Source organism: Monodon monoceros, unplaced genomic scaffold (assembly GCF_005190385.1).
Source record: "Monodon monoceros isolate NGI ecotype Baffin Bay Population unplaced genomic scaffold, NGI_Narwhal_1 Super_Scaffold_19, whole genome shotgun sequence".
In the NCBI taxonomy this organism is placed as follows: domain Eukaryota; kingdom Metazoa; phylum Chordata; class Mammalia; order Artiodactyla; family Monodontidae; genus Monodon; species Monodon monoceros.
In genome coordinates, this window is record NW_021703775.1 from 8,944,730 (window position 1) to 8,959,899 (window position 15,170).

Below are 15,170 nucleotides of genomic sequence, written 5' to 3' on the forward strand. Positions count from 1 at the left end.
TACCCCGGCTGTACATTAGAATCATCCGTGGTGCTTTTATTCTTATTAGTTTGTTTTTTATTTTATTTTATTTTTTACTTTTTGGCCACGCTGCACGGCTTCTGGGATCTTAGTTCCCTTACCAGGGATCGAACCCGTGTCTCCTGCAGTGGGAGCACGGAGTCTTAACCACTGGACCACCAGGGAAGTCCCTGGGGTGCTTTTTAGAAATGCCGGTGCTGGGTCCCACCCCAGGCCACTAGGATCAAGGTCTCTGGGGGCAGGTCTGGGGACAGGTACTTATTAACGTGACTCAGGCAATTATAATGCACAGCCGGGTTGAGAGCAACTGGCCAAAAGTAAGAGAGAAATCCTATCCAGGCCACCTCCTCAGTGTCCGCTTCCTCCAGGCCAGCCAGCTGCAGCAGGCCTGTTGCAAGCCAGAGGAAGTCATCAGGAAACTCCCTGGATATGGCAACCTGTGACTGCAATCTCTAATTAATCATCAACAGTGTAATATGATCCCGGCCCGTGACAAGGGGACCTGCTGAATCCTTCGGAAACCTGTCCACTGGCCTTCTTCAGACCCAGGCACCAGTGTCCGAGGACCCCAGGCTGATGGGGGCTCAGATCTGCTCCCAGGCTGGTAAGTGGAAGCCCCGCGCTTGGTCCCTGGACCAGGAGTGCAGGAAGCAGAGGGGGTGCTCTGTGTTATTGCTGGGGAAGGAGTCTCTCGGGAGGCAGAGGTAGAATCAGTGTAAATATCGCTCAGGAGGAGTTTCTGATACAGGCTGGGCTGACCTAGGTAGTGAGCTATTAGGAGGCAGCGAGGTAGTGAACTTCCTTTCCTTGCAAGAATCCAAGAGAGGCTGAGTGACTCGGGTCCAGAATCCCTGCAGTGATGCGACGACCCACATGACCCATTTGCCTTCGGATCCTGTTGTGCAGAGTGAAGAATGGCTGGGGTGGGAACAGGGTAGAGTGTAGGGGGCCTGGTGGAAGACCAGGGGTCCCAGCTCTGCCCCATGGAGCTGTGGGACCTTGGGTGAGTCACTTCTCCCTGGGACCTCAGTTTCCTCACCCGCAGGCTGGGGGGGGGGGGGGGCAAGCAACATGCCTTGCCGGTTACAGAGCTGCCAGAAGCACGAACCACAAGGTCACCAGGCACCGTGGTTCTCTGCCAGCCTCACCTGAGGCCACAGCGTTCCCTTAGTGTGCGGGGCAGGAGATGGAGAACCGGGTCTTTTACCAACAGAGATCCAGCCCGCGCGTTCCTGCTCCCAGAGCCCGGACTCCGCTCCCTCCCAGGCGGCAGGTGACACCAATGCTACTGCTGCAGTGGCAACTGTGTTTGCATTCCAGGCGATGATGGTGCCAAGAAGGGGGCAGCGCAGGGGTGTGGGCCCGGGATCCCTCACTTCTGGCTGCACAAACACCTCCCCACGCTCCGTTTCCTTAGAGTGCTTCTCTGTGGGGTGGTGGGGAGACTGTAAGGCACTTAGTAGGTGCCCGGTACCAGGAGAGGCTTGATGGCTGGAGGGGTGGTGATGACAATGATGAAGACCCAGGGAGGTCCTCACTGCATGGGGGGCTGACCCCAGGTCACTTAGATTTCAAGAGCCTTGCTGCGAAGATTCTCGGATTGGAATCCACCTGTCCAGCGGGTGGGACATCCAAAAGGCCATGACTGTGCTCCCTGTGCCCCAGCAGCCCAGGGGGTCCTTGTTGTCAAGCCCAGTGCACGGTGGGGGAGTGAAGGAGTCAGGCGGCGTAACTCAGCTTATGGAGCCTCAGGATCCTGCCTGAAAATGCGGCTGATAAGAAGAACAGCCACCTACGGGCATGAGGTGCTCAGAACCCCCTGCCCAGCCGGCTGGGGACAGGCCTACTTGGAGAGCCACACTTGGCCTGTACCCACCTCTGCCTCTCCCCAGCCCAGGAGCAGGGGGGGGGGGGCGGGGGGGGGACTGGGTAGCCTGGGTCAAAGAATGGGAGGAGCTCTGCCAGCCCGCCCAGTGGAAGGAGACGCCACCCTGAGCCAGCTCCAAACTCAGGAGCAGAGCCCCATGCAAAGCAGAGGAAGGGGCCGCGCGGGCGGATGCAGTCTTGCAGGCTCTCTGCCTGGCCGGCAGGACAAGGGTGGCTGTCAGTGCCACTCAACCTCGGCCTGTGCAGCTGGGAGAAGCAGCACTTGTGTCCTCTCAGCCTCCCTCCTCTACTTGGTGACATGAGGACATAGCTCCCACAGGCCGATTTCCCTGGCTCCTCTGCTTCCCCCCATGCCCCATCCCACTGTCCGCAGAGCCAATCCAGCCTGCGTCAGCCCCTGTCCACGGCAGCTGTGCGGGGGATTGAGGGAGACTCCATCCACTGACCCCTTGCCGAGGGAGGGGAGTCAGCTGTCGGCCAGGACAGGGTCATCTCCACTGGGTACCGTCTCGGGCCACGAGCGGGGCCTGATGGGTCTCCCGTCGCCCCGACCCGAGGGTGGGCCCCTTTCCCTGCAGGGGCTGCACTGGGTGAGGCTGAGGTGATCCCTGTTTGAACCCCAGCTCTGCCCTTGCTGCTCACCGCTGTCGGGTGGGGTCTTTTTGGCCTTGCCGCGTGGTGGCAGGGTTGGATGCGGTGGTGTGTGGAGAGGCTTAGGGTCCTGCTCACCACTCACACCGAGCCCACTCCAGGGCTCCCCTCCAGTCCCGACCTCAGGGATGGGCGGTGACCCAGCCAAGTGAGGGGGGTGGCCCCCACCCTCCAGGGTGGGTTATGGCTGATTACGTCAGGAGCCCCACCTGCCCCCCGCTCCCAGCCCGATGCCTGTCCAGGCGGGCACTGAAGTCCTCACATTCAGGATCCCCAGACAAGTGCCTGGAGACTCCAGGCCTGGGCTGTCAGGCACATCATTCCCACTGTGGATAAGGGACCAAACCCAGAGGGGCAGTGACCTGCCTAGGTCCGCAGCAGAGCCGCGGCTAGAATCCGGGTGTCGGTCCTCACTGCCCTCCACAGGGTTTCCTGGCTGCCCCAGCAACTTGAGTGGATGCAAGGACAGATCCACCTGATGTCAGGACCCTCAACTCTGGCTCCTGGTCACCATCTGTGCCTTCTCTGGGCCTCCCTTGCTGGTGCACAGCCTGGAGGAGCAAGGGTTGGTAGACCAACCCTTGGTGGGCCAACCCTTTGGGAAGGGAGGGAGAGACCAGGGCATTCCAGGAAGGGGTGGTGGCGTGGGCAGGGGTGTGGGTGAGGCTGAGGGAGGGGTGAGCTTGGATAGTAGGGTGGGTTCAGAGGCCCCCCGAGCCAGGGTGAGCGCTTGTCCCTCACACGTTGGGTGAGGGAACCGTGCCAGGCTTGTCTTTGGCCTTTGGAGGTCAGGGATGGATTCACTGTGACCTTAAGGGTGTCCCTTGTGCCTGACCAGGAGCCTCCCCTCCTTGTGCTGGGCTGGAAACTTGCAGGCATGTGGGTGTCAGAGAGGAGGGCCAGGAGGGAGGGGCCTTGCTCCTTGGGGCTGGGGTCTGGCTCAAGTGTTTTTTTTTTTTTTTTTGGCTGCATCAGGTCTTCGTTGCTGTGCATGGGTTTTCTCTAGTTGCAGTGAGCGGGGTCTACTCTTTGTTGTGGTGCGCGGGTTTCTCATTGCAGTGGCTTCTCTTGTTGCGGAGCACGGGCTCTAGGCGCACAGGCTTCAGTAATTGTGGTATGTGGGCTCAGTAGTTGTGGCTCGTGGGCTCTAGAGTGCAGGCTCAGTAGTTGTGGCACACGGGCTTAGTTGCTCCGCGGCATGTGGGATCTTCCCGGACCAGGGCTCGAACCTGTGTCCCCTGCATTGGCAGGCGGATTCTTAACCACTGCCTGGCTCAAGTTTTGACTGAATTCACCTCTTTTAATTTTCTATTTCCCTCTTCCAACCCAGAAAGAGCAGGGCCAGGAGGGGAGGAGGAGGGGATGGGGAGAGAGAGATAAGGCCTACAGAGATAAGAGCCGTTCTGGGGGCAGAAAGCTCCGCCAGCTTCCTCCAGGCCTCTGGGGCTGAGAGAAAGAGCTGCCCAGCAAGGAACTTAACCTTCCCGGCTGCCAAGTGGAGTCAGGTCAGGAAATCCCGTGATTTCAAGCCTACCCAGGACTTGGCTGAGCCCAGCCCACGGTTCTGAGGGGCTGACCTGGGACTCCCCCTCTGCAGGCTTTGCCCCCTCACCGGATTGGGAGTTGCCAGGCACCTTCTCTCCCAGGACAAGAAAGTCACCCTCTTTGGGGTCCATGGGCTTCACAAGTCACGCGGGTTCTCTGTGGGAAAATCAGAAAGTCACACAAGCAGAGAGGAAAACACAGCACCAGAGACGACCACACACACAGCATGTCAGTCCAGTTCCTTTCAGCCTGTTTCTAGAAACAGATGAGATATGCATGTATATAGTAAACGTATGTGTATGTGTCAAAACCAGGGTCATATTCTGTCTGCCGTTCTGAAACCTGCTCTTTCTAGTTAACGGCAATAAGAGCCATTACCAGGTATCCAGAGCCGGTGCTGCCATTAAAGGAACTGCGGTTCCTTTAATTTTTACAACATCCCTACGGGAGGGGAACTGAGGCTTGGGGAGATTCACGAGGGAACTAAGATCCCTGACAGGCAAAGCGGGCTCCTCACTGGTTCTAATGCGGGGGGGGGGGGCGGGCAGGGGGGGGGAAGAAGAGCGGGGACAGTGGCACCGGGGAGCGAGGGCTGGTGGAAACTCCCCCTCCCCTGGGAAGGGGTGGTGCTGTGATGGCCTTTGCAGCCCGTGGGTCCGGCCCGCCCCGCCCCGCACTGACACCTCCCGCCCCCGCAGACGCCGAGATGCCCCGAGAGGCGCTCCGTTTCCACGCCGAGGCCGTGGGCGCGCAGGTGCGTCTGGACGCGCAGCGGAGCACCGCGCGCAGGCGCGCCACGTTCCGTGACGGCATCGTGTTCAGCCAGCGGCCGGTGAGGCCCGGAGAGCGCGTGGAGCTGCGCGTGCTGTGTCACGAGTGCGGCTGGGTTGGCGGCCTCCGCGTGGGCTTCACGCGCCTGGACCCCGAGCGGGTGACTGCGTCCGGCCTGCCCCCCTTCGTGTGCCCGGACCTGGAGCAGCAGAGTCCGACGTGGGCGGCCATGCTGCCCGATGGCTGCGGGCTCACCGGGGACGTGGTGCGCTTCTGGGTGAACCGCCTGGGCCGGCTCTTCGCCCAGGTAAACGCGGGCCCCCGGCTCCTGCTGCGTAAGGACGTGCTCATGGGCGCCCCGCTCTGGGCCGTGATGGACGTGTACGGGACCACCAAGGCCATCGAACTACTGGGTGAGGCCACGGGTGGGGACCCAGGCTCCTCCCTTGGGCGGGAGGAGGTGGAGGCTCGGGCGGTACTTCACCTGCATCCAGAGCCGCGGGGAGAACTGTTGTTTCATTCATATGCAGCCAGTTTTTCCATCAGCTCATGTCAGGGTATGAAGATGGGCACTGGGGACAAGACCTAGTCATAGGGAGGGCAGCCTCATCTCTGAAGAATGAGAAGACGTGCTCAGCACCCCAAACATCTGTTAGAGGGCTGATCTCTTTCACAAAGGAAGAAATTTGGGGGCTAGGCTTTGCAGTCTAAGTAGGAGTTTGCTGAGACAGGGGTGGCAACAAAGGGAACATAAGTGTGAGAGTTAGAGGAGAGCAGGAAGGCAGCCTGGGGGGCAAAGGTGAGATGTTCAGGCACTGGGTGGGGAAACAAGGACCACCTGAAAGGAGAGAGGATTTCAGGAGAGGGAGGAGATACAGGAACACTCATAAAAAGAAATTTTGGCATTCTGGGCTGGTGTTCCATGGGCCTGCACAAGCTTTCCAGACACCCCCGCGCGTTTGTTTTTCACACTGCTTGTCACAGCTGCTGGAGCCTCACCTCTGGAGCACCTGAATTGGTAGGTCTGGAGTGGAGCCCCAAGCACCTGTTTTCCCTCCTGGGGAATTTTGAAGCACATCTGGGTTGGGGACCGTGAATAATGCTGAAGGTCTCTGCTCAAGCAGCGGAAGTAGGGCAGAGGGGAGCTGTCTAAAGGAAGGGTGGATTAGCAGGAGGAACCTGCAGTTCTACAAATTCTCTGCTGGGTTAAACTGGGAAAGGGGCGGCCACACAGGGCTGGGTGACCAGCTTGGAGCTCCAGCATTGCACCGCAGAAAAGAAAGGGGATGGACACTTTGCTTTAGGGGCTGGGGAGGTGGGAGGGAACGAGGACACCCTGACTTTGCTTTCCCCAGGCCCTGACTTTCCCTTTCTGCCTTAGATCCTACAGTCAGCGCCCCCACCCCAGCCATGCCGTGGGTCCTCAGTGATGAGGCTCTGCCTGAGTCCAAAGGTGAGTGGCTTCCCCGAGCCCCAGGGACTCCCCAGGACTCCAGCACTAGGGGGGCTGGGGGAGGCCCCAGCCCTGGGAACTCAGTTAAGTCTTTCCAAGTCCTATCAAGTCTCCCACGGACTTTAGGCCAGAAAGCTTTGGCTCCGCCCCTGGAAACCTAAAAGCAATTTAACAGCTCTGCCTTCTAGGACATTGGCTAACTTCACAAGTTACTGGAGCACATTCATGAACAGATGTTATTTTGTCCATCTGCTTTTAAAAAAGCAATCCACGTTCATAGTAATTTGCCAAACAGAAATAAAATACGTATTAAAGGATAAAGAAGGAAGTAAAACAAAAACAAAAAAACACCTCCCAAACCTCGCATTACCTGTTAGGTGGATTTCCTCCCAGTATTTTGTGGACTTATATATGGGGAGTTATTTGTGCTTTGTTTTCCTTTTTTCTAAATTGGAATCTTACGATATGTACCTTTTGGTTTTGGTTTGTACCTTATGGTTTTCGTCCCAACCTTTTTCACTTGATTACATTGTGAGCATTTTCTTACAAGGTAATATTCTTCAGAATCCGACTGCAGAGTTCTCTGTCCTGTGGTTATATCATGAGTGGGTTGCCCACCCCTTGCCCCCAAGCGCCCCTGACCTCCGTTGTCCCCTTTCCCAGCCACAGCAGGAGAGGAGTGTGCCATCTGCTTCCACCAGGCTGCCAACACCTGCCTTGTCCCCTGCGGCCACACACACTTCTGCAGCTGCTGTGCCTGGCGGGTCTTCAGGGACACGGCCAAATGCCCCGTGTGTCGCTGGGAGATTGAGGCGGTGGCCTCGGCTTGGGACCCTCCTGCTCTGGGCCCTGGTGTAGGTGCTCAGCTCTGAGCCCGGCCCCTGCCAAGGGACGAGGTGCAGCTCTGCCCTCTTTCTGGAGAAGAGTCAGAAAGCCTGGTTAGCGACAGGTGTGGCGGAGAGATGGAGTCAGGGCTGCAGTGGCTCTTCCCCCTCCTCAGCAGGAGGGGGCCAGTGGACCAAGGAGGTGCCCCTTTCTGCCCACACCGGAACTACCTCCCTGGTGGGCGTCTGGCTGGAGAAAGTGGCTCAGCAATGGGCCAGCGGGGTTCTCACCCCTCTGCCTAGCTCCAGGTTCATTTTTGCCTGCCAAGGCTTTTGGCTGGTCACCTGGTTCAGCCACCATGAACCTAGCAATCCCCGGTACACTGGAGTCCCAGGAACCCACATGTGCCAGTGAGAAGGGCCTTTGTGTAGAGAGGGGGCAGCCAGATCCCTGGTTTTATGGCTAAGGAAGTTAAGGTACCTGCGCGTGTCTGGTGAAGCCCTGCCCACCCCGGGGTATTGAGGAGCCTGGACCAGATGCAGGGAGCATCTGGGTGGAATTTTGTTTATTTATTTATTTTTTTTAAATTGAAGTATAGTTGTTATACAGTATTAATAAGTTATAGATGTACAATGTAGAGATTCACAATTTTTAAATGTTATACTCCATTTATAGTTATTATAGAACTATTGGTTGTCTTCCCCTGTTGTACAGTATATCCTTGTACCTTATTTTGTACCTAATAGTTTGTACCTCTTAATTCCCTACCCCTAAATTGCCCCTCCCTGTTCCCTCTCCCTACTGGTAACCACTAGTTTGTTCTCTATATCTGTGAGTCTGCTTTTTTGTTATATTAACTAATTTGTTGTATTTTTTTAGATTCCATATATAAATGAAATCATACAGTATTTGTCTTTCTCTGTCTGACTTATTTCACTTAGCATTATGTCCTCCAAGTACATCCATTTTGCTGCAAATGGCAAAATACCATTCTTTTTTATGGCCGAGTAGTATTCCATTGTATATGTATACCATAACTTCTTTATCCATTTGTCTGTTGATGGACACTTAGGTTGCTTCCATATCTTGACAATTGTAAATAAGGCTGCTGTGAACATTGGGGTGCATGTATCTTTTCAGTCTGTGTGTGTCTCTGTATCTGAAATAAGTCTCTTGTAAGGCAGCACATATGGGTCTTGTTTTTGTATCCCTCAGCTACTCTATGTCTTTTGGTTGTAAATTTAGTCCATTTACATTTAAGGTAATTATCAATATGTGTTCTTATTGCCATTTTGTTAATTGTTTTGGGTTTGTTTTTGTAGGTCTTTTTTCTTCCTTTCTTCTTGTTTTGTTCTCTTGATATTTGATGACTATCTTTAGTGTTATGTTTGGATTCCTTTTTCTTTTTTGTGTGTATATCTGTTATAGATTTTTGGTTTGTGGTTACCATGATTTTTGGTTTGTGGTTACCATGAGTCCATACATACATACATATATATATATACACACATACATATATATGTATATATATGGTTGTTTCAAGTTGCTGATCGCTTAATTTGAAATACATTTTAGCAGACATAGAGAACAAACGTATGGACACCAAGGGGGGGAAAGGGGAGGTGGGATGAATTAGGAGATTGGGATTGACATATATACACTAATCTGTATAAAATAGATAACTAATGAGAACCTGCTGTATAGCACAGGTAACTCCACTTCACTGTACAGTAGAAACTAACAAAGCATTGTAAAACAGCTATACCCCAATTAAAAAAAAAAAAAGAAATGCATTTAAAAAACCCTGCATTTGTACTCTCTTCCCCTCACAATGACTGTTTCTGATGTTGCATTTTGCATATAATTATTTTGTGTATCCCTTAACTGCTTATGTGGATAGAGATGATTTTACTACTTTTGTCTTCTAACCTCCCTACTAGCTTTGTGTGTGGATGGTTTCCTACCTTTGCTGTATGTTTGCCTTTACCAGTGAGCTTCCTCATTTCATAATTTTCTTGTTGCTAGTTGTGGCCTTTTCTTTTTAACCTAGAGAAGTTCCTTTAACATTTGTTGTAAAGCTGGTTTGGTAGTGTTGAACTCTTTTAGCTTTTGCTTGTCTGTAAAGCTTTTGATGTCTCCATTGAATCTGAACGAGAGCCTTGCTGGGTAGAGTACTCTTGGTTGTTGGTTTTTCTCTTTCATTACTTTAAGTATATCATGTCACTCCTTCTGGCCTGCAGAGTTTCTGTTGAAATATCAGCTGGTAGCCTTATGGGATTTCCCTGTATGTTATTTGTTGCTTTGCCCTTGCTGCTTTTAATATTCTCTGTCTTTAATTTTTGTCATTTTAACTACAGTGTGTCTTGGTATGTTCCTCTTTGGGTTAATCCTGTATGGAACTCCCTGTGTGTCCTAGACTTGAGTGACTGTTTCCTTTCCCAGGTTAGGGAATTTTTCAGCTATTGTGTTTTCAAATATGTTTTCAGCCCCTTTCTCTCTTCCGCTTCTGAGGCCCATATAATGTGAATATTAGTGCATTTGATGTTGTCCTAGAGGGCTCTTAAACTATCCTCATTTCTTTTCTTTCTTTTTTCTGTTCAGTGGCAGTGATTTCCAGTACTCTGTCTTCCAACTCACTGACCTGTTCCTCTGTATCATTTGGTCTGCTGTTGATTCCTTCTAGTGTATTTTTCGTTTCAGTTGTTGTATTCTTTGTCCCTGTTTGGTTCTTTATATTTTCTAACTCTTTGTTGAAAACCTCTAACTGCTTGTTCTGCGCATCCATTTTTCTCCCGAGTGTTTTGATCGTCTTTACGATCACTGCTCTGAACTTTTTCTTCAGTAGGTTGCCTCTCTCTCTTCTTCTTGGGGTTTTATTTTGTTCCTTCGTCTGGGACGTGTTCTTCTGGTGCCTTACTTTGTCTAAAGTGCTATTTGTATTTTTATGTATGTGGTAGGTTAGTTACATTTCTCGACCTTGGAGAAGTGGCCTTCTGTAGGAGATGTCCTGTGTGTCCCAGCAGTGTACTTACTCCCCTCTCATCACCCAAGCTATATGTTTTAGGGGTTCCCCCTAAGAGGGCTGTGTGGGTCCTTCCATTGTGGTAGGCTGACTACGTGAGCAGTCTGGTACAGGCTTGGTTGGCCCTGCCCTGCGTGCACGCTGCTGGCTGCTGGTTAGCAAGGCTTGGTCATGCGGCAGCTGGCTGAGGAACTCCAGGGGGCCCTGGGGCTAGTGTTGGCTCACTGGTGGGCAGAGTTAACGTCCAGAAGACTCTGGGGTTGTTGCCTGCCCACTGGTGGATGAAGCCAGGTTCTAGGGTTGGTGCTAGACTACTGGCAGGCAGAGCTGGGTCCTGGAGTCTGGCTGCAGAGCCCAGGGATCCTGGAGCTGGTGTCGGATTGCCGGTGGGGTGAGGGGAAGGGCTGGTCCCTGACACAGTTGGGTATGGAGTCCAAGGTGTCCCGAAGCTTGTGTTGGCCTGTTAGTGAGCCAAGATGGCAGCCACCGGCAGCAGTGTTCACGCGGTAGAATGAGTGCCCCGAAATATCTGCTGTCAGTGTCTATGTCCCCAGGGTGAGCCACAGCCGCCCCCGCTGCCCCCGCCTCTCCAGGAGACTCTCCGAGACGAGCAGGTAGGTCTGGCCCAGGCTCCTATCACATTACTGCTTCTGCCCTGGGTCCCAGCGTGGGTGGGATTTTGCATGCGCCCTTTAAGAGTGAGGTCCCTGTTTCCCCCCGTCCTTTGGGACTCCAGAAATTAAGCCCTGCTGGCCTTCAAAGCCAAATGTACTGGGGGCTTGTCTTCTTGGTGCCCAACCCTCAGGCTGGGGATCTTGACATCAGGCTCAGAGCTCTCACTCCTGTGAGAGGAACCTTTGCAGTTCCTCTCCAGCTTGTGGGTTGCCCACCCAAGGGCATGGGACTTGATTATATGGTGAGTCCGCCCCTCCTACCCATCTCAGTATGGTTCCTTCTTTATGTCTTTAGTTGTAGAAGATCTTTTCTGGTAGGTCTGGGCTTTTTCATCAATGGTTGTTCTGTATATAGTGATTTTGGTGTGCTCGTGAGAGGGGATGAGCTCAGGGTCTTTCTACTCTGCCGTCTTGGCCGCTGTCCGCCTGGTAGAATGTTGACAGTCTGTATGGAAGCTGGGTCACTTTAACAAGTCCTCTGTAAAGGCGATCAGCAGCCACCTGCCCCGCCTTCCTTGCAGGGCGGGTGTGAGGCCCCAGCGAGATCGTGCATCTGAAGGTGAGTCAGCATGTGAGAGTGTGCTGTTACCATTGGGCTCCTTTCCTTGCCAGTTTCTGAGATGTCAAAATAAAGTTTGTCTTTTATGAATGATTTTGTAATGTGTATGTCCCCTCTGTTGCAGTCAGTGGGAGTGAGTAGGGCTGGGGACTGGTCAGGATGCAGGGGCGTGGGGACATGCCTTCCTCTTCTCCACAGAGACATCCTGGGCTTGCAGTGGACTAGGCGGGGTCTGGGCCCTCAGGCCTGTGGACTCTGGACTCTGTTGCTGAGCATGTGAAGGGGATAGTCCTACAGCTACAACGGGGCTCTGCCCTTGCCACCCTTGACTTGTGAGGACTTCCTGGAGGCTCTGGCTCTTGAGTGAAGGGAGGAGGTGACCTGGGGACCCCCTCGTCAGCCGGTGTTTGTGGCGGGGGATGGAGGAGGACAAGCCATACCTGTTACTTTGCTCTGGTTCCTGCTTCATGACTGGTGAGGGAGAGAGCTAATAGGGGGTTTGAACCTCTTGTGCCCAAGATCATGATGATGGGCACCTCCACAAACGGCATCCCTGCACCGTGGCCAGCCAGAGGGTCAAGACTTTGGGTTAGGTGATCCCAGAATAGCTTTCACTCTGGAGTGGGATCTCCTCTCTGCCACCCTTGAGTGTTCTAACCTTGGTCATGTGAGCCTCAGTTTCTTCATCTGTAAAGTGGAAATAAGATAATTTTCTTTGCTGGTACGTTGTGAGGATGGGGAATATGAATGAAACTTGTAGCTTAGAGGAAGTACTCAAAATATGGCAGCTTCCTTTACCTGGAAAAGGCATCTCCCAGGAGAAGCAACCAACAGATCACTGGGCTGGCGGTCGGGGTCTGGGGGGTGGTCCCGGCGGCCCCCACATCACCCCAGTATTTTGGAATGATTCCTATGGATCCTAAGACAATATCTTCATCTTTTAAGTGTCTTTTTTTTTTTTTTAAACCCAAATACCTCCAAGGCGAGGGTAGCACTTTAATCCTACTTCCAGCGAATGCCTCCTTATTAGTTAACACCTAGCAAAGCCTTTGAAATGATATAACCAGAGGGGGGACTTCTGGAGTGGTGGCATAAGGACTTCTGTAAAGGCTTTTCTCCATAAAAGCAACAGAAATATTGGCAAGATTATAAAATTCAACGTTTCCAGAACTCTGGATATTAACCAAAGGCTAACAAGGTTTATCGAAGAGAATTTACTCAATTTCGGTAAGAGCAGTGGGGTTTGTGGTGGTTTAACCTGGCCTGCTCCCATCCCTCTAACCTCAGCTCCACGGTAGCCTTAAAAACCAGCAGCCTTGCAGCCACCAGAGGGGACAGGTTGTGTTGGGAACTCCTCAGAAAGCTCTACCACCAGAGCATCATCACTGTTTGGCCTGTACTACACTCCCCTGGAAAGTCTTCATTTATAGGGTGTTGTCATTACTTAACCCAACTTGGAACCCTCTCCATGGGAAAACCCCTATTCCCAGGGCATTTGTCAAACATAGTCAGCTTCAGTTGTTTAACATTGCAGCTGCCTGAAACCGTGATACCAGTTGAGACAAACAAGGACAACCAGGAATGTTTATCTCAGGCAGGCAGTGAGCCACAGTGTGTCTGACCATGGGCAGGAGTAGTTGGGGTGGATGTCTGGGTCAAAGAATTAAGGCAAAGCCCCAGATACTGAAAGTTCCGTAAGGCAACAGAAGCCTCTATATCTGGAAGGCTAATTTTTTTAAATAAAATGTATTTATTTGTCTATTTATCTATCTATCTATCTTTGGCTGCGTTGGGTCTTCGTTGCTGTGCGCGGGCTTTCTCTAGTTGCGGTGAGAGGGAGCTACTCTTCGTTGCCATGCATGGGCTTCTCATTGCGGTGGCTTCTCTTGTTGCGGAGCACAGGCTGTAGGTGCGCAGGCTTCAGTAGTTGTGGCTCGTGGGCTTCAGTAGTTGTGGCTCACCGACTCTAGAGCACAGGCTCAGTAGTTGTGGTGCACAGACTTAGTTGCTCCGCAGCACGTGGGATCTTCCCGTACCGGGGCTTGAACCTGTGTCTCCTGCGTTGGCAGGCACATTCTTAACCACTGTGCCACCAGGGAAGCCCCAGAAAGCTAACTGTTGACTCATCTTGTCCAGCAGTACATACATTCCATTTCTCATTATCACTTTAGGCAGATGTGGTGTAATTCACAGCTGAATATTCTGTTCTTTGCAAGCAAGGCACCCAGGCTAACCAGGAATCTCAGTTCCAGGGGGAGATGACACCCAAGAAAAGCCAAGTATTTGAGGAAAGCTAACATCATGGGGGAAAAGGCATCCAACTCAGCAAAAAGAGGACTTCATACCTGAAAAAAAATACACAGTTAATAGAGCAGACAGACCTGGGCTTTAAGACAAATATAATTAGATGCAAAAAGATATTGCATCAAAAAATCTAGGTACAAAAAAAAAAATCTAGGTACCTTGGAAACACAAAACTAAATCATTGAAATAAAAACTTATTAGATGGACTGAACAGCAGAAAGATTATAGCTGAAAAATAATTCATGATCTGGAAGCAAACAGAATGGACTGCAAAGTTACAAAGAGATGAAATATATGAAATAAAAGAATAGATGCAGAAGTTCAAATATCCAAAATTTCAGGGGAAAATAGAGAAAATGGAGGAAAGAGAATACTCAAAGAAGAAAGGAAAATTTATATTGAGGAAAGACATGACTCTTCATACTGAGAAAGCATACTAGTTGCCAAACAGAATACATGAAAAAAAACCCCAAAAAACCTTCATCTTCACACATACTGATGAAATTTCAGAGCATTGGGGGTAAAGAGAAGACCCAAAGAGGAAAAAAATAGATCACATACAAAGAATGTGAATCAAATTAACAGTAGACTTTTCCTCAACTATACTGGATGTTGAAAGACAATAGAATAATATCTTCAAGGTTCAGAGAGTTTTAAAATTTTATTAAGGTATAATTTACATACACTAAAATGTACAGATCTTAAGTCTTTATTTTGATGAGGGAATGATTTTGAAATTTAAAACTCTCCAAGCAACTACTCTCTCATTCAAGCATGAGAGAAAAATGAAATTTTCAGATATAAACTTGGTTTTTCACTCACCAATACTTTATGAAAGAATTTTTAGAGAAATTGCTTCATAAGAAAAAACAAGAAAAGTTAACTTTTTGTGATCAATGAAAGCACAAAAAGTTGAGTCTAAATAAACGTTAGTCATTAAAAAAAAATCAATAAAAATCTGGAGTGAAAACCACAGTCAGTATCATTTTGGATGGAGCGAGGGGAAGCAAAAGCATGCTAAGTTTCTTTTCTCACTAGGAAGAGATAAACAACAAAATGAGAAAAATGTAAGTTGAATTGATATGTTGAAGAACATACAGAGTGTAGAAGACTACAAACAGAATATATAAATTCCAAATCATTAAAATAATAGAACTCCAATTTCAACAATCCAACAAAAGGCAGGAAAGGAGATAAAAGAATAAAAAGTAAAGTAGATAGGTACAAGTCCAGACAGAGCAGTACTAATAGTAAATGTGAATGGGTTAAATTCACCTCTCAGTTGACAAGGATTTTCAGTTTGGGCAAATAAAAAAATATAAATAAATTTTAAAAATACAATCCTGTTACATTCTATCCCTGAGAGGTGGACCTAAAACAAAATCCAAAAAGACAAAAAATAAAGGAAAAAGAAAAATATACCAAGCAAATATGAAGAACAAACAAACACATTGTGGC

At 50.5% G+C, this 15,170-nt stretch overlaps 1 protein-coding gene across 2 annotated transcripts; it reads left to right on the plus strand.

Annotated features, from left to right (window-relative positions):
* The first annotated feature begins 522 nt into the window (after positions 1-522).
* NEURL3 (neuralized E3 ubiquitin protein ligase 3) lies at positions 523-7,200 on the plus strand. 2 transcript variants are annotated; one of them, XM_029232669.1, is made up of 4 exons: positions 523-625; positions 4,803-5,288; positions 6,257-6,328; positions 6,992-7,200. In XM_029232669.1, exons 1-4 carry the CDS (start codon positions 598-600, stop codon positions 7,198-7,200), a joined length of 795 nt encoding a protein of 264 aa, XP_029088502.1. In that variant the 5' UTR covers positions 523-597. The 2 variants fall into 2 exon arrangements, with proteins under 2 accessions (XP_029088502.1, XP_029088501.1); XM_029232668.1 differs by lacking the exon at positions 523-625 and having other exon boundaries at positions 4,739-5,288.
* The last annotated feature ends 7,970 nt before the right edge of the window (positions 7,201-15,170 follow it).